The following is a 22,112-nucleotide window of genomic DNA, read 5'->3' on the forward strand; positions in this document are numbered from 1 at the left end:
TGGCTCCTCATCCGTGCAGCTCCAGTGTCCTCCCAGACACTTTCCTGACTGCCCTATTGCAAGTGCCCAAGCCAGCCCTGCCCGTCATATTATTGCCAGCAGCACTCTCTGAAGTTATTTCCATATTGTTTCTCTTACTAAGAACGACGCTACTTGAAGGCAGAGACCTTCAATATTGGTCAGCGCTGTATCCTCAGCACCTAAAACTACCTGGCCCAGGAATGAATGAATGAATGAATGAATGAATGGAATGAGCGTATACCTGTGGACTGTCTCCTCGGGGCGTACTCTGGCTTAGAAATAGAAAACGGTTTGCCGAGGGAAAGCGCGTTAACAGCGGTTTTAATCGGCCGGTTGAGTTAGCCCCCTGCGAGGCTCTGGAGTAGCCGGACAATCGCAGAAACCAGGCCGAACCAGGGAGCGGAGAACAAGCCCGGAGACCCGAGCCACAACTCTCGACGCGGAACTGCGGCTGCGCGGAGCGTGGGACGGGGCGGGGCGAGGTGGGGCCGACGCCGCTCCCCGGAAGTGGGTCCAGAGCCGGCGAGAGGACGCTGGCGGGCGGACTAGAGCGGCCCGGCCCGGCGGGGAGGAGGCGGCCCGGCCATGGAGGACGAGCGGAGCTTCTCGGATATTTGCGGTGGCCGCCTGGCCCTGCAGCGCCGCTACTACTCCCCGTCCTGCCGGGAGTTCTGCCTCAGCTGCCCTCGGCTTTCGTTGCGCTCGCTCACCGCTGTCACCTGCGCCGTGTGGCTAGCGGCCTACGGACTCTTCACCCTCTGCGAGGTAATGGCCAGTCGGCCCGTTCCCGCGGTCCGAGTCGGGGGCTGGGGTTTGGAAGGGTCTTTGGAGTCAGAGGGTCGAGCCCGGACCTCCTGTTGTTGAGTCGGAGGGCGGGAACTAGCTGGTTCCGCCGCTGGACAGCTGTGAAGTTTTTACACCTGTGCTTTATCCCTCTCATGGGTGGTGCTCTGCGGTTCCACCCAGCGTACTTCTAGCCCTGTAACAACAGCCTGAGGCTTTAACTTGCCTGTGCTCCACGTAGTCCACGCTCACAGTAATTCAGTTCCAAGAGCTCGGAGAACTATTAAGTGGATCGTCCTCATCCATCACTTCCACTCCTTAGAGGAATCACTGCGAACAGTACTTTATGTAGTCTTACAGAAACTGCCTTTGCCTCCACAGCATGAGCTTGATAGTTCTTCCTAATGTTTTTCAAGGCAGTCTGCCCACTCCCCACCCCCCTTTCCCCAACTTCAAGTACTTTCTAAAGAACTGTGAAGTTTTGGAGATAAGTTGTTTCTGTGCTCACTTTCCAGGCTCATTCCTATTTTCTGAGCCTCGGTTTCCGCACGTCTAAAATGGAATTGCTCTCTGCCATGCCAGCGTCACAGTATCACGAGGGTCCCGTGCGGTAGCTTTGTGACAGCCCTCAAGAGGAGCCATCCTGGGCGCCTGGGTGGCTCAGTTGGTTAAGCGACTGCCTTCAGCTCAGGTCATAATCCTGGAGTCCCAGGGTCGAGTCCCGCATCGGGCTCCTTGCTCAGCGAGGAGTCTGCTTCTCCCTCGGACCCTCCCCGCCTCATGCTCTCTCATTCTCTCTCTCTCAAATAAATAAATAAAATCTTTAAAAAAAAAAAAAAAAAAAAGGAGTCATCCTAATTGTCCTTTTCAGGATGAGTTTAGTTTCATATGTAGTGCCCTAAATTGAGTATTATTATTCCAGGAGTGATCCTACCAGAGCTAGGGCGATTTATTTCTATAATTTGGATCTTGTTTTCATTTAATGCATTCATTGGCGTTTTTACCATCAAAGCATGGAAATTTGGTGTAGATATATGCAGAATTAAGACTGCCCTAATTTGTACCAAACTGTCTAAAAGTTTGTTCAAAAGTCAGTTGAAATGGTTAAGTTGCCAGGACAGTCCTCCTCCTTCCCCCTAAAAAGATTTAATTTATAATGTAGTTGAGTTTAATACTAGCCTGCGTTCTGGCCATGTGAGGGGGAGGGAACAGATCCTAATTAAATGCCCCGACTGCCTTACTTCAACCTTAGAAGAAAACTAAGGCTTAGAAAGAGTAATAACTTACTTAAAGTCACAAAGCTAGTAAACGGCATACTTGGGTTTCAAACCCAGGGCTGTCTGACTCTGAAACCCTTTCTTTTCCACTATACTGTCTCCTCTTAGGGGAGAGTTTGCTTAGGAAAAATTTTTAAATAGAAGTTTGTTTTTATGCCAGCTCCTTTTTGTACTGTCTCTCGTCCTGGTATGTCCCACTTACCTCCATCAAGGTCCACGACTCAGTAGCCTTATCTTCCTTAAACTCCACTGCAACACTTCCTGAGGGCTCTGTGTACCAAAGTTTCATATCTTTGTGTTCAAAACTATTTTGTCAGAGTAATGACTCTCAGGAGTGAGAAGAAATGAAGGAATTCATAAAAACATGTGGCTTAATTTCAGCCCCAGTGTTAGAATTTCAGACAAAAAAATGAAGTATAAAGAATGCAGGTGAGGGCGCCTGGGTGGCTCAGTCGTTGAGTGTCTGCCTTCGGCTCAGGTCATGATCCCAGGGTCCTGGGATCGAGTCCCGCATCGGGCTCCCTGCTCAGCGGGAAGCCTGCTTCTCCCTCTCCCTCTGCCCCTGCTTGTGTCCCCTCTCTCGCTGTGTCTCTCTCTGTCAAATAAATAGAATCTTTAAAAAAAAAAAAAAAGAATGCAGGTGGTAATGAAGTTTTGGGCAGGGATTACCTTATTAAAAAGCTGATATGAATGAAATCCCCTCACTTTTACTGTTCTTTATCCCTTCTTTCCTTCTGGTTTTTGAATTCACAGTTCTATTAAAATTGCAGGTTATTGCCTTATTTATTCCAATCTGGAATGCTTTTCCCCCTTCCTTTTCTCAACTAAGTATATCTGTCAGTAACTACCACCTCTTCTGTACCAGTGAAATCCTTCTTCCTTAGAAGTCTTCATGGGATATCCTGTGTGCTTTGATGTCTCTTTCTTGCTCTCTCTTTCTCTTTTAATCCTTTCTTAGGCACTTACAGTCAGTTTCATAGTATTCTCCAAAAATACTTTATATGTATTAATTTTGCCTCTTACACATCTGTAAGGGCCAGGACTGAATTTTATTTCTCTCTATTCTTCCATAGTGCTTATTCAGTTCAGACTATGAACCAGACACTGTACTAGATACTAGGCATTTAATTAACTCGAAGTAGATATTTCTGGATCATCAGAGACCCAGCACATAGATTTTTCCATTCTCCATTCATTAATCAACAAGTAATTACCTAGCACAGAGGTCAGCAAACTTTATCTTTAAAAGTCCAAATAGTACATATTTTAAGCTTTACAGGTCTCTGTCTCATAGTCTTCTGTTTCTTTTTCTTTCTTTTTTAAACAACTCTTTTAAGTGTAAAAACCATTCTTAGCTCAGGGTGGACCAGACAAAAATAGATCACAGGCCCAAACACTCTTGATCCAACACTTACTGTTGTGTTAGGTAGAATGAAGTAGAAAAGTATTTTCAAGGAACACCAGGGGCAGTCAGTAGTTAAAGCAGTAAAAACAGATTTTATTCAGAAACTATTGCAGTAGGAGAAAAGAGTGACCTCAGTGCAGAATTGGGCTCAATTCTGAATACAGCAAGGACAAGTAGGAATTTATAGTCAAAGAGCACAGTGGGGTTGTCAGTGGATGGAAAATGACTAAAAGGAAACATCAGGGGTAAAGGGAGATTCTGGCTAACTTGACATGATTCTTGATAAAGGCAGGCCAAGGTGATCAGATGCCAAGGGTTCTCTCTCAAATGACTTAGCAAGATTCTTGGTAGAATTTGCTGGGCAATGCAGGCCCAACAAGGATGGACACCAAGCATGATGGTTTAGAAGAGTATGATTAGGGTTAGGTCAAAGAGGGCATCTTGTCAGTAATAAAGAATAGATACTTCCTGCCATCAAGGAATGACATTAATAAATTACTGAATCTGTTTCGTTTCTAGGTCATCAGTGATTTTTTTCTGTCCCATCCTTCTAAATAGCTTTTTGGGGGGGGGGGGGAAGAAAATAATGGTACGTAAAAAGAAAATACATCAATAGAAAAACACATTCAACTTCAGAAATGTTAAAAGATTGTAAATGTGTCTTAGAATCAAAGGAATAAATACCTTTTGAGCCCTTAACACGTAAGTTAGTCATTTCAGCTACTCCATCAGCCTTAACACATCAGTTAGTCACAACCCAAAAGAACTAAAAGCGCTCCAGATGATATGATCTTTATTATTTAACAAAAGGAGTCAGGAGGTAGGAGGGCTCTTGCGGTCATAAGAGGCTCTTAAGGGCCTTTTGATTCTTTTCATGTTACTGCTCCTCCACCATTGGTGTACTCGTCCTCGACCTGGCTTTCTGCATGGTCTGTCAGAGTAGCGTGGTTCCATAGTAGTTCCAGGCATCCAACCCCAAGAGGAAGGGACCTTTTCTTAGATCTCTTTTTAAGATGGACTTCCGTTTTCCAGAGGCCCCTTCAGCCGACTTCCCCTCACATCCCATTGGCCAGAGTTATGTCATGTGTTCATTTCTAAAGCAATCATTGGCAGGAGTGGGAACCAATCATGATTCCAAGTTCTATTAGGAAGGAGGAGTAGCTATTGAGTACTATCAGCTACACTGTGCTAAGCATTTATTATTATGCTGTCTAATTTTGCATCTGCTGATGGAGCATGAGAGGAAAAGGTCTGAGTCCTTAAGTTTCAGTTTTGGAAGAAAAACCTCTGAGAGTGGTGTGATGGTAGATACTATTTTGGTGATGGAGGTTCTCCTCCCACACCTATCCATTTGTTGTCTGGATGTATTTCATCATATGCTTTCATAGCATTACAGAGTTGAAATAAAAGTGATTTCCTCCTCCTCCATGCATGTACCTTCCATCTTTTCAACTCACAGTAGAACACAGGCTTTTTTCCACACTGCCTAGAGTGGACCAGTTAAATAACAGAGATCTGTGCAGAGGACCATTTGGTGACCTTACCGCCTGTGTCTGGCTCTCTCTTCAGAACAGCATGATACTCTCTGCTGCCATCTTCATCACCCTCTTAGGCCTGCTTGGTTACCTCCATTTTGTCAAGATTGATCAGGAGACTCTGTTAATCATTGACTCCCTTGGCATCCAGATGACTTCATCCTATGCCTCAGGCAAAGAAAGCACTACCTTCATAGAGATGGGCAAGGTGAAGGATGTGGTCATTAATGAGGCTATTTACATGGTAAGTAGTTAAGTAGTAAGTATTACAGGTTTCTCTGGAGGAGATAGCCCGTGGCCTTTGCCTGGATCTAAACTGAGTCTTAATACCTTGATGTTACAGAATTAAACTTGAAGATTCTGTTCCAGTATTGTAGTGTTTCCTTTTTGGATGGCATGTCCATAAACCATGAAAGTGAAACTTATATTGGAAAGATACATTCCTTTGTTTGTATAGAGATTTAGCAGGCTTTCATAGATCGTAAGTTAGCATTTTGACTTTATTTTTTAGCCCAGCTTCAAAATCATCTCTTAGTGTTGTTGCTGCTGACGTTTCATCGTTTTTCATTTAAAGAATGAGAATATACTTTTCCCTCACTTCAAAAGCAATCAAGTGTTCTACTACTTAGAGATAACCATTTATAAAAAAGTTTTTAGCCTCCCTTGAAGAAAAAGAAAATAAGTTTCACTTAGATCTCTATTTGGTTTATTTTCTTACAGCAGAAGGTGATTTACTACCTTTGCATTTTATTGGAGGATCCAGTGGAACCACATGGGATATCCCAAGTAGTACCTGTCTTCCAGGTGAGCACAGAACAGTTGTCTAAAGTTTTTTCTCCAAAAAAAATCTGTTACCTTTCTCCGTTCTCTGCATTTCTCCTGCTACTTCGGTTCAGTAGGAATGTAAATTCTTGTCAAGATTATTTGAGGACACCTGACAGCTATTTTTAGTGAGAATTAGTGATTTCAGAAGTTTCTTTCTGAAGCAAATACAGGCTTTCAGAAATACTACAAATTTATCCAAATTTTAGAGAAAAAAATAGCAATTTCTGCTTATAAATCACCGTTCATCTACTTTGTTAGTCTGCCAGTATAAGATTTTACATTGATGTCATTGATCTACACATACTGTTATACCCAATTTATGTCTTGCTTTTTAAATCTAATATACATATTTTCATGCATCTACAGAGTCCATTATACTTAACATTTTAAATAGTTATCATGTTGAGTATCAGTTCATTTAGCCACTCTACTGCTAGCTTTTGAAATCATCTCCAGGTTATTTTTTGTCTTGCTCTTACAAAAAATACTTACACAAACAGGATTATAAGTATATAAAGTGTTTATGTATATAGTTAACTGTGCCTTACTGCCCTTCCTTTTCTCACAAAGGATTTAAGGCTGCTAAGCTAAAATTCTTTTGCGTTATGGTTTAAAATTATATTATTAATGTTTATGAACAGTTTCATAGATTTTTACAGTTTGAGATTTGGCTCCAGAGATTGGACTACTTGACCATACTTTTTGGAATTTGTACTTGTTTTTCTACAGTCTTGGCTAAAACAGCAGGTTTAGTTATTTATTTCCTTTAGTATGTAGGTAAAGGAATTTAAAGTTACTAAATTGCTCCTTAAATGACAAAGAGATTTTTCATGTTTCCTTGAATTACCTATCCGTGTTTCCTTTGTTTTACACTATCCATCTCCTCTGTTAGTCAAGCAGAATCTAGATATTGATTATGCATTTGTAACAACTTATATACTTTGGATAACGAACTTGTATTAAATATGCTTTCCACATATATTTTTCCCATTCTGTGACTTTTCTTTTAATTTTGGTTGTATCACATTTCATTGTGCAAAATACTTTTCAATATTTACATATTAAATTGCCCTCCTTGTCCTTGCAGACTGTTTCACAGCTTGTGACATTTCCAAGAGGGTCTGTCTTTTGTTATTCCTCTTGCTTTCTTAGCCAGTAAGATGCTGTGTGGCCTGAACTTCTGCCTCTCTGAGCTCATACCTGAGCCATCTAGACCCCCTGCTGTGGGGAGAGATTGAGGTTGCACATGGATGCAGCACTGCTAAGCTCTCTCTTATGTTCATCTTGACTCTGCATTTCTTCCCTTTGGAATTCAGAGTGCCAAGCCCCGCCTGGACTGCTTGATTGAAGTGTACAGGAGCTGCCAGGAGATCCTGGCACACCAGAAAGCCACATCAGCAAGTCCATGAGTCCCAGCATTTCAGAAGGCCAGTACTGTCTTCCATGGGAGATGACTCCTAAGCCATAGTGGCTGGTTTATTTTCTGTATTCTAAACCATCAGGTGGACATAGTCCTAGGAACCAGTATGGATGCAGTGGATCTCAGAGCCATAGAGCAGGTGACTGGGAACCTAACTCATTGTGTGATGTTGAGCAAAGTATTTATGTCTGTTTTAGTGATCCCCTTGTAAGGTTTTGCCTACTTTATCAATTGAGGGGAGACCTTAAGCGATATGTCAGAAGTAACGTTGACAAAGAGCACTTTGTGAAATTCCTAAGCACATTCAGGTTTACATTTTGTAGAGATTTGTGGTGCAAGGCAATGGGAAACTGACATCAGATCTCTTAAGAAACATAATTTCCAACTACGCAGTACCCCTGTATAAAAGTCAAGCCCTTCAGGTTCTGGTGAGTAGGAAGAAATGTCCTACAAAAGACTAGTCTCTGTCCACCTAGCTCCTGTGTTCTGTACAGGGTTAATTTATGATGACTGTCTTAATAAACCGATCTCCTTCCAAAACATACACAATAATTTGCCTGGTTCACAGACAGCTGCTTTTTATTGACAACACGAACATGGCACATTTCAGCCATGGATGTCAAGCACATTAATACTCTACTGTTACTCAGCATTGTCTATGGTTTCAAAAACATTTTTTGCCAAGAGGGGCGACATGAAAGGCTGGAGAGAAATTCAACTTTGGTTTCCAGACATGTTAAAGAAGGATAAACACACAAACTGTAGAAGCCTTTGATTATAAGGCAGTTTCTTCTGTGTAAAATTAATAAACTACGGGAGGATTCCTGAAGGGCTGGGAGGGAGATAGGGTGGGGGAAATAGCTTGACCCATAAGTTCAGTGTGAACACAGCTCCATCCTTGCTTGCTTTTTCCTTGGGATCCTAATTTTTTTTTTTAACTCCCAGGTAGATAATATTATCCTCATGGGCTTCAGAGACACTCAGGGTATTACAAACTAGAGCTGTAATTCCTGCCTTTTACACCAGCCCAGTAGGGGTTATTCGGAGCCTGTGGTACATGTGATATTTGACTTGTTCGAGGTAGAAATGTCTCAGCTAGTTCCCAAATCCTGGGGGAAAGGCAGCAGCAGAAATGGGAGATGGCTGTAAAATTTCCAGCCTTGCAAAGTCAAGTTCATTTAAAAGAGGCAGACACTCTCATGTGCTTCTTTTTTTTTTTTTTTTTTTTAATCACGCTTGTCAGTTTAAAGGGTGAGAGAGGGGAAGCCTACAGCAGCTGAGGTGTTCAGATAAACTAGTTCCAGCCTTGAAGTTCTTGCAGCGTGCAACACACACACACTTTGTTGAAGTCAAAGGCTTGGTTCTTAGATGCTGCTGCTAAACCCATACAGTTTTCAGCACGTTATTGACAAATGCTCAGACTGCCTTAGAGCTATGAAATAAAACTCTGTTTCTCCAATGCTGGAAAATCAGAGTATAATGAACTCTTCGTCTTTTTTTCTGTTAGGGGTGGGTGGAGACAAAGATCATCTCCGCACTCAACATAAGGTCTTAGTTGGGGATGGGGGGATATTTGTATCACCAGGATGCTCTTAGCCTATGTGCCTTCTGCCTTTGGACTAATTCCCAGCGGAAGTTCGCCAGAAGTCTTGAGGAGCAAGACTGGATTCTGTTTCTGACTCATCTTTGGTGGCCTCACAAAGCAGCAGAAACCAGTGCATTTGCTTGGTCTTTCAAAGAACAAGGAAACAAGTGACGATCACCCATTCTACAGTAGGAAGCACAGCCTTCACTGAGCCCTGTCTAGTCGTTAAAATGAGACAGGGAGAGGTCATGTTGGACTTACCCCCTGCCCTTGCTTGTACCCAGCTGGGCTGACAGTCCAGTGTGAGGGAGAACAGCTTCAGTCTCAGCAGGGATAGTGCCTTTTCCTTGTCCTGTAAAGACAGGAGCTGCTGCCCCAGAGGGGCACTGCCAATGCCTACTCATTTGCAGTGGGGAAGGGAAAAGGTGAGTCTGTTCCTTTTTCTCCAGCCCTGCCAATACCTTTCCCATCTGGGAATGGAAGTCCAGTTTTAGGGAGTTCCAGGCTTTTGTCACAGTTCAAGTGAATTGGAAATTTTAGTCCTATCTTGTTCAGGGATGTTGGGAAAACTTCAAGTATAAATCCCCACATAAAGACCATGTACAATATAAAAGATACTAGCCCTCCCTGAGAGTATCAGTGCAGAAAGCCTTAATTTACAGCACCGATGCCCTCAGTAACCAGTAACAGTGGACCATCCCAGTCTGTGTCTAGAATCGGGCAGCATCCAGAGCTCAGTATTCTGGTGAAAAAAAGTGGTTTCTATACTGGGTCTGGATTTTTAAAAGTTGGGCCCTGAAACAAGGCACCTAGAGAGTAAAGGCTTCATGGACATTGAAATACACATTTCATAGAACAGGGTGGGGTTGGGGGAGGGCTGTCAGGCCCATCACAGTAGTGTCATACCCCAGGATACAGATCTCTAATCCCAGAGGCACCAGGTTCGGCGGGGGTGGGGGGTGGGTAGGAGAAACATTCACAGCAACGTTGGCCCTCTGGCAGCACAGGGAACAGAAGCAAAGAACTGTTGTCCATCCAGTTCCCATAGCTGGTGGGCAGCAGGTGGGCTGGTGGGGGGCTTCACAGTTGCAGAGCAATGGTTCATGTAGCTGGCCATGATGAATGTAGCCTCTGCAATCTTGAGACAACAGAAACAAAGGAATTAAACTGGCCTTGGCTTGAATCCTGGCTTTCTCACATACTAGCTGCTACACTGGGTGCATAACCGTCCTGGGCTTCAGTTTCTTACCTCGTCAAAATACCTGGGAGAAAATGTCGGGATCATTTCTGTAAGGTTCAGGGGCCCAGGGAAATGGGTGCCTATTGGTCTGAAGGGCCACTGACACACAGTACCCTCCTGAGAACAGGAGAGGCGATATTCTGCTCTGCTCATCTCCAGGCCAGGGAAGCGGGCCTCCCTGGAGGAAGTGTCTATATCCTCTCCTTTGGCAGGGGTGGTATTAAAAGGAGGAGGTTGGGGAAACTCCAATTTTAGGATTAAAACAGCAGGGTTTCCACTTACTCTCAGAAGGGAGTCAGGAACTAGATCAGAACTTGGGTTTTGGAATCTTTGTTGTTTTTGCTAGTCTGTATCTCCTGCACTGAGCAGGATACAGAGGCCTTAAAGCAGAAGAGGTCTCTGGGATGGACTTTAAGACTGTAAGGAAGGGGGAGCAGGTGGAGACTGTCCCGCTTGGGGAGCGGTGCTGGCAGAAGGCAGGAGAAGAGAGCATGCAGAGGAGGAAGCTGGCCGCCCTAGCCCCTGGGTCGGCTGCAAGAGGAGCAGTGGGGAGCAAGTGGGCACCCGCCTCCAGCCTGTGCAGCGCCGGGCTGCAGGGGCTGAGAGCACCACGGGAGCACCTGGACCAGAGCGCGCGCCCTCCCAGCCGGCCCCTCACCCGTCAGCTCGGCAGTGGCTACTGAGCTGCTACCCAACCTGAACCCTTTGGAGGACTGATTATAGACAAGACCAAAGTTTTACCTGGGACAGGGCCCTTCTAGGGTATGGTCATAACCCAGCTTCCTCCCTTCACTTCAAGCCCACCTCCTCAGACCAGAGAGATCCAAGTAACATGGTTTAGCAGCTGTCAGACCCACCTTGGGAGCAGCCATCCGGAAGAGCAACTTCTCAATGTGGCCTTTCGCAGAGCTCTGGTCTGGAATGGATCTAATCACAAGCATGAAGTCATCCCGGCAGCCGCCGAAGGTCATTACTGAAGAGTAGGGGTAAGTGATGTGCACTTGCTGCAAGAAGAAGCCAGTCAGTTCTGGGGAGACTTCCCAGCTGCCTCCTGAGCTGAACCAGCACCCCGTCTCTGCCAGGCACGGGCAGCCTTAACCAGAAAGGGAGAACCTGGAAGTGGTCCTAATGTGGAGATCTACATCTTGAATGTCGATAAGCCGTGTCTAGACTAGAGGACATCAAGGCTTGGGTGGGGTGGGTAGGGAAACCATGTTCACTTAGCTCAGGCCTTTGAGTCTACAGAGGAGAAGAAAAGGCACTGTTGAGGAGAAGGAAGGGTCAGAGAACCAGCCCTTACTCTTTCGTACCATAGTGTTGTGGTCCAGGATGCTGACACCATCCTCATTCACAGCAATCCACACCAGAGTGCTCTCCTTGGAAGACCTCTGTGCAGGCTAGGGAAACAGGAAAATCCCATCAGACATATCCACAGCTAGGGATGCTCCACAATAAGAGCTTTTGGAGGAAGAAGGCACATCAAGGAATCTGCTAGGCAGTGATTTCCAACCTTTATCTTGGAAAACATGAAAGATGGTATTTGTACAGCATGCTGAAGTAAACAGAAGACATCTGGCCTTGGGGCTCTGGCCACCTAATTACCATCTTGAGAGGGGAGGAGTACCCACAGTACACTGTTGGGAGGCTCTGCTGCAGAACAAGGCCAGCCCCAGCTGCTTGGTCATGGGCACAGAGAACGGGCTGTGTTCTCCTAGTGCTCACAAACTGACAGCATAAAACCCACAGTCTCTCCCGGCTGAAGTGCATCTTGGTTCAGCCAATTTGCTACGGGCCGAGAAAGAAACAGGAATGTAAGAATGCAATCCTTTGGGCTTTAGGCTCTACTAGTGAGAAAAGTGGCTATTTGGTGGACAATTCCTGGTATGACTAATTTTCACGGCCGCACCTAAAATAGGGCAATCCAGATTTCCTAGCTCTCCTACCCAAAAGCCTGGGGACAGGGATGGACATGTCCTCATTTTCAGAAGCTTTTCCCAACCTCCCAGACTGAGAGGGTCCCAGGGTACCCTGTTATATGCCTTTATAACACCCCAATACTTCTCCTTTCTTAAGCACTTAGGACAGCTTGTAAAATAACTTACATGTGTATTTAAAGAATAAATATGATTATTTGATTAACGTGTATCTCCCCTACTACACGGGAAGCTCCACTAAGGCCAGGATGGTATCTGATTAGCTCATCTCTTGCAATCTCAAACAGTGCCTGAGACCTAGTAGCTCAGCAATTGTTTCCTGAATGAATGAGTGAATGTCCACTGTCTAATCTATACCGTCAGTGAATAGGATCATGATCCAGCTTTGAGGACATGATAGTCTGATTATGAATAAAGTTATGCACACCAGACACCTGGCCAAGAAAAGTTCCAGCTGAAATTACTGCTGGCCACCTGGGCTTCATGCAGGGGAAATTAACTGTTGCCCGAGTAGTTAAGAGTCCCCTGTGGCCATGCCAAGTCAGTAGAGATGTATCTGTTTAGATTATATATTATTCTTTTACACTTTTTTAAAAATTAAAGTATTCTTGAGGTTGTCATGTCAAGTTTGAACGCTTGTGTGCGAATTAGTTGGTCCTATATTTTTTCTTTAGGGGTAGCACTGAGAAAGAAGTCAAAAAGGAAAGATTAAAGGACGCCTGGGTGGCTCATTCGGTTAAGCGTCTGCCTGCTTTCAGCTCAGGTCATGATCCCAGGGATCCTATCAAGTCCCATATCGGGCTCCTTGCTCTGTAGGGAGCGTGCTTCTCCCTCTTCCTGCCGCTCCCCCTGCTTGTGCATGCACCCTCTCTCTGACAAATAAATAAATAAAAATCTAAAAAAAAAAAAAAAGGAAGGAAGATGAAGGTCATCCAGAAATCATCCTGGCCCAAAAGCAGTGATCATAACTCTGCTCTGGACCATGGAAAGTGGAGGCCAGAAATGGGTGGAGAAATAGCGCCCCCTGGTGGTTTTGCTAGCATGCAGGCGGGCCCTGCAGCCTGGACTGGCTCAAACAGGACCAGATGTGGAGTAGTAGCTTGAGGACAAATTTAGGGCACGTTCCTGAAGGTGTGGTAATCATTCCTTCCCCTGGAAACCATCGGCACTTACCTGAGCAGCAAAGAGCTTAGCACCAAAAAAAGGCCATTTCCGGGCCACTGTCAGGTAGATGCGGATGCACTCAGGAGGGGAGCAGCCTTGCAGGGCTGCCCACTTTGTGGTCAGCAGATCTGCCAGGTGCCTGGTTTGGATGGATGGAGAGAAATGGATCAGTAAGATGCCAACAGGTTTTCACTGCAGCTCTGAGGCCATCCAGCTTCTGCCTCCCCACAGCAACTCCCTCCGAGACCTTGCAGCCTACCTCAGCTGTTCAGGGGGTGCCCCATGTCTGTAGCGCCTCGGGTAGAACCTGTCCAGGACCTGCTGGAGGTGATGCTGAACCTTGGCAGGGGGTGTGCTCCCAGGGCCTGGAGGGCTGGGCCTCTCTAAGTCCCCATATTCTACCTGGGTTGGAAGCACATGGAAGAAGCAGTCAAGAATCCAAAGGTGGGTGGGGTGGGGCTGGGGCTGCTGGAGAGGTGAAATAAACCATCACTTCATCACTTCATTGATGGGGTGTGGATGGATGTGAAAACACTTTCTGTGAAGAGACCCTTCATCTCAAGTTTCACAGACACTAGAGAAACCGCCTTATGGTCCTCGATTATTATTTACATCCACTCTCCTCTTACAGCGGGGGTTAAGTGCCTTATCCAAAGACACAGTTAATTAGTGACAGGCAAGGGAAAACTATGGATCTTCTGGCTTCTAATCCAAACATATGAGATCCAGAACTGAAGATGCTATAGATCCTAGAGTATTGCAGTGTTCCAAATGTGGCCTTTGGAATCACACCCGGCTCAGATCCCAGCTCTGCCATCTGCTGGCCTGGTAACCCTGAGCAAGTTATTTAAATTCTCTGGGCTTCAATTTCCTCATGTGGGGATAAGAACTAACTGGGATAATACATATAAAATACTTAGCAGAGAACCCTCTATGGAGTATTCAGCAAATGTTTATTATTATAAAGGTCAACTATTATTTCCCCTTCCTCTCCAGCATGTAGATTCAGGCCCTCCTCTCTCATGGGAACCCCGAGGGCATCCCAGATACCTCTGGCAAGACAGCCTCCTAAAGGTAATAGGGAGAAGAGTGGAAGTCCAAATGTACGTTCCTCTTCCTGATTCTACTTACAATGTTTTACAGTTGTAAGTACAAATCTTATCACATCTGTTCCGCGATATACATCATTTCAGTAGCATACTGAAGTACATGGTACAACCCCGTGGGGGAGGGCAGGGAGGCATTTTTGTTTTCGGTATACAGAGAAGGAAACTAAGGCAGAGACCACCGCAGTGACTTGCCAAGATCTCACGGTGGGAAGGTGGCCAGTGCTCAAGGGCAGGCCTCTGCATTCCATGTCCAGAGTTCTGCATGTAATCTCTATCTGCAGTGAAGGGCTGTGATGGTGAGGAGTCAGCTTCCCTCCACAGCCAGAGACAGCCAGGCCGCCCTCCCCTCGGGCACCGCAGGGTCTGCGGTCTCCTGTTTCAGGCTGTGTGCTACATGCCCCCTGTGAGTCCAAAGATGGTGCCCTGATCCTCCCAGTTCCTGAACAGAACCTTACCTGGGCCATCAGGGCAGCCATCTCAAGAGCCAGCTCCTTGTTGACAGGAAACCTCCCTGCCACTACCTCCCCGCTAGTCTGGGACGCCAGCAGCAGCCGCTCCCGCTCCGTCTCCCCTCTGACCTGACTCCGAAAGTACAGCCTGCAGGGAAGACGGCGAGAAGCAGCCAAGACTCAGCTGGGATCCCAAATGGATGAGGTCATCCTGGCATCTGTTTATCTTGATTTCCAAAGAAAGAAACTACTCTTTTTATACCATCTGTGAGCCTATTTTCTGTTGCCTCCAGAAAAATTTAAGCACGACCCAGGGCCGACACAGGGCCGTGAGCGCTCATAGCAACAGCGGCCCGCAGTACACCTGACCGCACCACTGCCCTGCTGGGTCTGCTGAGGGGGTCTGCTCCCCGGAGCCACAGCCTCTCAGGGAACTGGAGGAGTTCAAGATGCCAAGAGAATACTGGAAATCATGTGCCTGGAGACAGACCTGGGATGGGATTTTCTTATCTAAATGGACAAAAAATCATGGTATCTACTTCTGTATTTGCTGGAATTGTTACAGGAGCTATTTATTCTTGAGCCTTAAATATCTAGCGCTCATACAAAATTTCACTCTTCTAATGGAACCCGTGCAGCCACCCCACAAGGGTGGTCCGTTTTCCTGGCAGGTGTGTGTGTGTGTGTGTACATGCAGTTCAGGGACCAAGAGCCTGAGCTACCCAGGGTCTCACCGAGGATCACCAGAGCCAGCCTGGGCCACCACCTACTGCCCACAACACAGTGCCGTCTGTGGACGCGCTCTCTGCCCGGCACAGGCCCGAGGGTGCGAGTGATGGGTGCCCCCCTCCCCCTCCCCTCGGGCGGCGCTCGGGACCTGTTCTTGTACATCAGCTTCACAACACGTGTGCCACCCTCGGCCTTGCCAGGGTGCAGCTCCTTCAGGGCTTGCTCCCACTTGGAGATGGCATCACAGATCTGAAACGGGCAGGAGAGGACAGTCAGAAAAGGCCCTGAGGAGGGGTACAGGTCCCACCGGGGGCAGGACCCAGGGAGAGCAGCAGGGCAGAGTCGAGTGACTGTCCTCCATCAGGAGGCTGCCGTGCAGGCCTCATGCGCCTGGGACCAGAGCTGTCTTACAACGACCCCCCAGACAGAGCGGTAGAGCCCTGGGCATGGCGTGAGTAGAAAGCCTGAGATGCTGCCCCCCATTGGCCTTGACACCTGAGGGGGCCTCCCCAGAGGCTAGGCAGGCCTCCGTCAAAAACCGTGGCCTCCTATCACCAGCTCCATTTCCCTTCCACCGACCACTATTCTCTTCAACAAGTACACCCGGAGGCCTACTGTGTAACTGAGCCTTACAGACACGCAGACGTTTACAAAGAGGACACGCGTGCAGTAGTTCCGGGAACGGTAAAGGACTGGAGGAGCCTTTGTCCTGTTGCCATAGGAAGAACAGACACGGAACCAAAACCCTCATACTCATCAACACCACAACACGTTCCCACAAACACTTAACATCCCCCATGGCACTAATCCCAGACCACAGACAAGATAGGTCTTAAATCCCATTCAAGGGCCTTTCACTTGTAGACGCGCCACATAGATCTACCTGCTTAAAATGTGGTTGAACCTGTAAGCACGGCAGAGGCCCTGGCACCCAGGGCAAGAATGAGGTGCAGTGCACAACACATATCAGCAGGTCCAGGGGGATGGCCGTCTACCTCTGCGTGTGTATAGGGGCAAGAGCCTCCCTGTCCTTCCTACACCAAGCTGAGAAGCAGCTTTTCCCCTGGATACTGCACAGCCCCTCGAGGGCGGGGGTGGGGGATATGGGGATATTCTCTCCAGAGACAAGGGCAAAAACAACTTTTCTCTGCCTGTACAGGTAGGTTTTGGGATGACACAGATTCTGGCCAGGGGAGCACCTTGGGCTCCCAACCTAACAGTCTGTGGAATAGGAAGGCACCCACCAGAGGGGCTCTTTCCCCACCATCCAAACCCTGAAGCCTGGAGGTATCCCAGGAGGGGCTCAGTCGGCTCAGTGGGGAGGCCATCACCTTGATGCTCCCCTGCAGGCAGTGTTCCAGGTCTCTGCCGGAAGGATCGTCTGTGAAGAGGGCAAAGCCAGAGTGGGAGGACTTCCTCATGCCGGTCTCTTGGTTCAGATGCTGGAGGAACTCATCAACTGTGGAGGAGCCATCAAAACCGACCACCTGCACGGGAGAGGGGTTAGTCCCAGAGGAAACTTCCGGAGAGGAGCTCATTAGGGCTAGTGGAGGACTGTGAGTCTGGAAGGTGGGAAGGCTTGGCTGCAAGGAGCAAGGGCAAATGCAAAAGCCGAAGGAAGCTGGTTTCCCTGGTCACGTGCAGAGGGTGCATGCTTCAGGGACAAGCCCGCCCGCTGTAAGCTGGCGTCAGCAGCTCTGCTGCCCCTTTGCCGCCACGCTTTTGGAGGCCTTTGGTCCCGCCACTTTCTCGGTCAATGTCTCAGCTTCCCTGTTCACGCAGTGGCTTCGAAAGATCTACGTCCCAGGTGCCAAACAGTGAAGCACTTTTGCAATTCAAGCTCCTTTCTCCCTCCACACGAAGTTCATGGTCCCACCCCCACCTCCAAATCCCAGGCCCACCCTTCTGCTGGTCTGCCTATTAAGAAGCTGCCAAGCTGGGCGCCTGGGTGGCTCAGTCGGTTAAGCGACTGCCTTTGGCTCAGGCCATGATCCTGCAGTCCCTGGATCGAGTCCCGCATTGGGCTCCCTGCTCAGCCGGGAGTCTGCTTCTCCCTCTGACCCTCCTCCCTCCCGTGCTCTGTCTCTCATTCTCTCTCGCAAATAAATAAATAAAAAATCTAAAAAAAAAAAAAAAAGAAGCTGCCAAGCCTAAGGAGGTTTAGCACCCACCTGGCCCAAAGGTGTTCTCTGGGCTAGGGATAGGAGAGGACCAAGGACAGGGAAGCCAGCGCGGCCTCCTCACCTGGTAAGTCCCATTGGCGAAATGCACGGGGATGCTGAAGGGTGAGGAGTGGTGGAAGGGGTTGCGCAGCAGGATGGACACCACTTCCATGCGGGACGGCCTGGCCTCCCGCTCCCCAGTCTGCAGCGTCCGCTCCACAGCCCGTTGGCAGTAGGCGGCATACTGGCCAGTTTCATTTCTAAAGAGACAGGGGGAAGAAAGAAGATCCCAGAGAATCCACTCAGCCCTGCTACCTTGACCCCTTGGCCGCTGACCCTGACCCAGCCGAGACCCCATCTGCAGCGGGGCCGGTGGTGAGAAAAGCCCCGAATGCTCCCTGGTCTGCAGTGTTCATCTGTCTTTCAGGGTCTATCTGCTGCAAGTGGCTCACACAGATATTTTCTCCAGAAGCCAGAAGAACGGGGCCACAGACCATGAAAATGTGGGGATGATCTGGGGACACCCACAAAGCATGCATGCGTACACGGACTGTTGTGCAGAGCCACCCAGGCATGGCCAGACTCCACGTGCCCACTCCGGTACACAGCGACGAGCGAAGTCTCCGTGACCGCCGTGCCAGCCTCAGGGGCAGGGTGGCCTGGTCCCTCCCAGTCTGGCCCCCCCCGCCCCCGGGGCCCTCTTCCCCATGCACGGGCAGCGGGAAAGGACGCTCACGCACCTGGGGTCCGCGTGGCGCTGGAGCTGCTGTTTGACGTACCAGAGGAAGTGGTGCTGAGGCAGGAAGAGTGGGGCGCACAGAGCCAGGAGCTGCCAGCACTGTGGGAGCACAGGCAGCATGGGGCGGGTGCTGGCTCTGCAGCCCGCACAGCCCTGAGCTACCGAGCCCGCAGCACTCTCCAAACCAGGGCTCCCCCCGCAACCCTCTGTGGCCGCCAGGATGGCCAACCTGGTCACGCTTCGTCCATCACACGATCCGACCAGGCACAGCCGTACGGAGGCAGCCCACGGGCTACCGCGCTTAGAGCGTGCCTGCCCAGCCCCCTCCGTCCACCTTCCTGCCCCCCCACCCCCCTGCAGTCCCCCCCGTGGCTCCAGTCGGCTGCTTGCCCCGGGGCTGCTCACCTGTATGAGAGAGCACTTCTGAGGCGGGCGGCAGCTGGTCTGCTTCATGAGCTGGCAGTAGATCTCGCTCTGCAGCTCGGGGTGAACCAGGCAGACCTGCAGGGCCGTCTGGGCCAGAGACACGTGGTAGTCCACCGAGGCTGCTTCCACGGGCACGTTGATGAAGAGCTGGCAGGACTGGCCGGGCAAGGATGGTGGGCACGGGCAGACCCACAGCCCCTCGGTTAGTGTCCTTGGTGACAGTGGGCAGACCGGGCCTCTGTCCCCCCAGGGCCGTCCCCCCAGGGCCGCTCTGGTTCACCTTCTAAGAGGGAGGACTGCCACTGCCTGAGGGCGTCTGTGCCCGCTCCTTTGGGATAAGCATCCTGCCTTCTTTAAACGTGTCCGTTACATAAGCAAGACATCCATTTTTTTAAGAGAATATTCAGATGGACACAAAGTGGGTCAGACTCTCTCAGGTTCAGAAGCAACCTAAACCTGGCCCTTCCTGCTGTTCACTCCAGGAGGAGGGGAGTGCCTCAAGGGGAGTCTCATTGGCTCTTCCCCAGGAAGCCGTGAACGCCTCCCCGCCGTAACAGGCCGCGGCGAGGACATGGGGGGACTCTTTCCCTTCCACTCAGATCCCTCTGTGAGCTACCCCTACCCGCACGGGTTCCAGCCCGGCATCCCATGGTGGGCAAACTGCTCCAGGGAGAGCCTGGCCCACAGAGAGGGGGCCTGCGCTCCGTTCCCATTTTACCTTGAAGAGCTTGAGAGCCTCCGTCTGCAGGGCCTCCGAGGGCAGGGTGGTGAGGGAGCTGTACAGCCCGTCCTTGCTGTAACACAGCATGGGGTGCCTCCAGAGAGGGGAATCTGCCCGAACCACAGCACCGAGAGCGGAAGCGGTTACTGCTGGTGAGGGCACTTGCCTCCTACCCCCACCCCCTCCTGGATCTGTGAGGAAGACAAGGACGGACTGTCCGGGCACAGAGTGGCGCTGGGTTTATACCCACAGAGGGTGGGGCATGCAGGGCACCCCTGCCTCTAGCATGCTCACAAGCGTGGCTCACAGGAAGTGGCTACTGCTTTGCTTGCAGGGCAGCAACAGGGGTGAGTACGTGTGCTGTGGGTATCTGAGCACAAGCGTGTGTGCGCAGGGCGGTCCCTCCCTGCGGGGTCGGGTCTGGATGGAGAGCGCACATCAGCCTGACGTCGGCAAGTCTCGGGGGCGCAGGGAAGGGGTGTGTGGCGTGTGCCGTTAGTTCCTCGGGGTCCTGAGGATCAGGAGCTAACACCCCACGCTTGGGATAGTCTAATCCCAATGAAGGCTTCGTTCATGAGTTAAACTCTTACAATGCGCCAGCTACCTTCTTTCCTCAACCCTTGGCCCAGCCGGCAAACCCAGAGTGAGCGAAGTAAAACATTGACCTGGGTCACTGGAAAGTCTGTTCCCAAATCAACTCCCCCAGATACAGCCTGGTCACCTCAGTATCTTCACCAGAAACAGGGGCTCTGGAGCTCGGATGGGAATGTCCTTCTATGGCTTAGACGGTTTTAAAACAGCTTCGGGGTACAGAAATGCTTTCTTTGGGTTTCTGACCAACCATCACCCAGCCACCACCCTCCAACCCATGCAGGGATGGCCCCCCTTGCCTTACCTGGGTCTCCCTCCCCGTCCATCAGTTTTCCAATGAGCTGCTCATAGGTAGTGCCGACCCGAGCACTGCTGCCCCCTGCAGCCACGGTGAGGTGGTACAGCCACGTGTCCTAGAAGGGGATGGAAGCCATCTGCGGAGACTGGAGTGGGAAAAATGGAGACGAGGGCTCCGGAGAAGTTTCCTTGAAGGGGCCAAGCCCAGGGTGAGCCTAGGCTAGTCTGGTTGGCACAAGTCAAGGCCACCAGTCTCTAAGAGGAAAGACTTGCGATCAGGCAACACGAACCCAAGTTTCTAAGCTTGAGGCACTATCTCATGGTCCCAGTGGAGAGACACTGGTCCCTGGGAGGGAATTCACTATAAGGAATAGTCCCAATCAGGGAATGCTAGTTGCCAAAATGTCCAGGAAGGAAAGAAACTTGAATCTGGGGAGGTTGGGAAAGAGAGAAGGGAAGATGGGAATCACAGGACAGAGCTAGGCCATGGAGGCCCAGCCCCCTCGCTTACCATTTCATGCTTGGTGCCAATGAGGAGGTAGGTGGGGCTGTGCTCTGGGGGGTGGATCGCCAGGGTGCGGTGGGAGGAGAGCAACCGCCGGCTTCCTCCAGCCTCGTAGTCCTCGTCTGAGTCACAGGATCGATCTACTTCCTCTATGCGCGCGTCCCGCACAGGCAGATGGCCCAGGGGTCGCTGTGGACAGGAGCGTTCCATGAATGGGAGAGCCAGCAGCGAGCAGGGCAGCCTCCTCTCTCTGAACCCTCAGGCCCTGTTGGGCTGGGAATCATGGATGTGGTCGGGTCATGGAATGAGGGGGGTTAACTACAGCTCCCTGGCTGAGGCTTGCCTGGAGAAGCACAGACCCTACGGGTAGAATCTGTGGGCCATGCACACTGGCCATTCAGGCTACAGGGACCCAGCCAGCTCTGTACATTTGTGGTGGCATGAGGTGGGGTCAACAGAAAAGCTGGGGCCTTCCATCAAGGACATGGAGCCACAGGACTGTGGTCTAGGGAAAGCAGAGAGTGGGTGCTGTCAGGAAGCCAGGAAGTACCTTGTCCTCATGACTTCGATAGTAGTAGAAGGTTCTCCCAACAAGAGCACACCAGACCAGCTTGGAATGGCCATGTTTTACCTATAAGACAGAAATTAAGACCAAGTGATTAGAACCAGGTAATCCCAGAAGTAAATCCAGGACTGCCAAAGAGAAGCCAGAGGAAGGCAGGTCTCAGAACCCCTGGTCAAACTCAGGTCCTTAGTGGAGATGCCACCCAGGTGCCCTACTAACAGGACCGGCCCTTTCACATGGAGGGTCCGTGGCGTGTACCCTGTGACACCCCATCCATCCTTGCACCACACGCCATTAAAAGATTAACCAGGCCAATCAGATGTCCTGTCCCAGGAATACGGACACAGCTGTAAGGATGCTGAGGAGGGGGGGCAAGGCCATGCATGGGGGGCTAAAGCCCCCGGACAAACGTAAATCACGAGGGCACAGCAGGTGCACAAAAGGGGAGGAGACTGACTCAAGCACAGACTGAAAGTGGAGACAGAGAGAGAGCCAAGAGCACCGAGCTCGCTCATACAAGTGGCTTTGCTTCCTCATGGCATTCTGGCCTAGTTCATGTGCTTCCTTGTTTACTTCCCTTTTCTTGAGGATAACAAGTACTTCTCTGCTCCTTATAGCCAGAAGAGTCCT

At 49.6% G+C, this 22,112-nt stretch overlaps 2 protein-coding genes across 5 annotated transcripts in view; one reads left to right on the forward strand and one right to left on the reverse strand.

Annotated features, from left to right (window-relative positions):
* Positions 1–452: 452 nt before the first annotated feature.
* PIGH (phosphatidylinositol glycan anchor biosynthesis class H) lies at positions 453–7,810 on the forward strand. Of its 4 annotated transcripts, none has more exons than XM_034992282.1 (4): positions 529–786; positions 5,056–5,265; positions 5,742–5,825; positions 7,163–7,810. In XM_034992282.1, the coding sequence occupies exons 1-4, from the start codon at positions 607–609 to the stop codon at positions 7,253–7,255; spliced, it is 567 nt and encodes a 188-aa protein (XP_034848173.1). In that variant the 5' UTR covers positions 529–606; the 3' UTR covers positions 7,256–7,810. The 4 variants fall into 4 exon arrangements, with proteins under 4 accessions (XP_034848172.1, XP_034848173.1, XP_034848174.1 ...); XM_034992283.1 differs by having other exon boundaries at positions 5,745–5,825; XM_034992281.1 differs by having other exon boundaries at positions 453–786; positions 5,745–7,457.
* The window catches only part of PLEKHH1 (pleckstrin homology, MyTH4 and FERM domain containing H1), a 40,546-nt gene continuing 26,236 nt past the window's right edge, over positions 7,803–22,112 (reverse strand). Inside the window, exons 14-28 of the mRNA XM_034992284.1 lie at positions 21,468–21,548; positions 20,924–21,106; positions 20,420–20,528; positions 19,522–19,634; positions 18,783–18,959; positions 18,379–18,476; positions 17,721–17,898; positions 16,808–16,963; positions 15,625–15,725; positions 14,754–14,895; positions 13,449–13,591; positions 13,199–13,328; positions 11,402–11,488; positions 10,949–11,095; positions 7,803–9,989 (exon numbers count right to left, since the gene is read on the reverse strand). Of these exons, the coding sequence (XP_034848175.1) occupies positions 9,828–9,989; positions 10,949–11,095; positions 11,402–11,488; positions 13,199–13,328; positions 13,449–13,591; positions 14,754–14,895; positions 15,625–15,725; positions 16,808–16,963; positions 17,721–17,898; positions 18,379–18,476; positions 18,783–18,959; positions 19,522–19,634; positions 20,420–20,528; positions 20,924–21,106; positions 21,468–21,548 (2,007 nt within the window). The 3' untranslated portion in view covers positions 7,803–9,827. The remainder of the gene's footprint in view (positions 9,990–10,948; positions 11,096–11,401; positions 11,489–13,198; positions 13,329–13,448; positions 13,592–14,753; positions 14,896–15,624; positions 15,726–16,807; positions 16,964–17,720; positions 17,899–18,378; positions 18,477–18,782; positions 18,960–19,521; positions 19,635–20,419; positions 20,529–20,923; positions 21,107–21,467; positions 21,549–22,112) is intronic.

Source organism: Mirounga leonina, unplaced genomic scaffold (assembly GCF_011800145.1).
Source record: "Mirounga leonina isolate KUSES-001 unplaced genomic scaffold, KU_Mleo_1.0 Mir_82, whole genome shotgun sequence".
NCBI lineage: Eukaryota > Metazoa > Chordata > Mammalia > Carnivora > Phocidae > Mirounga > Mirounga leonina.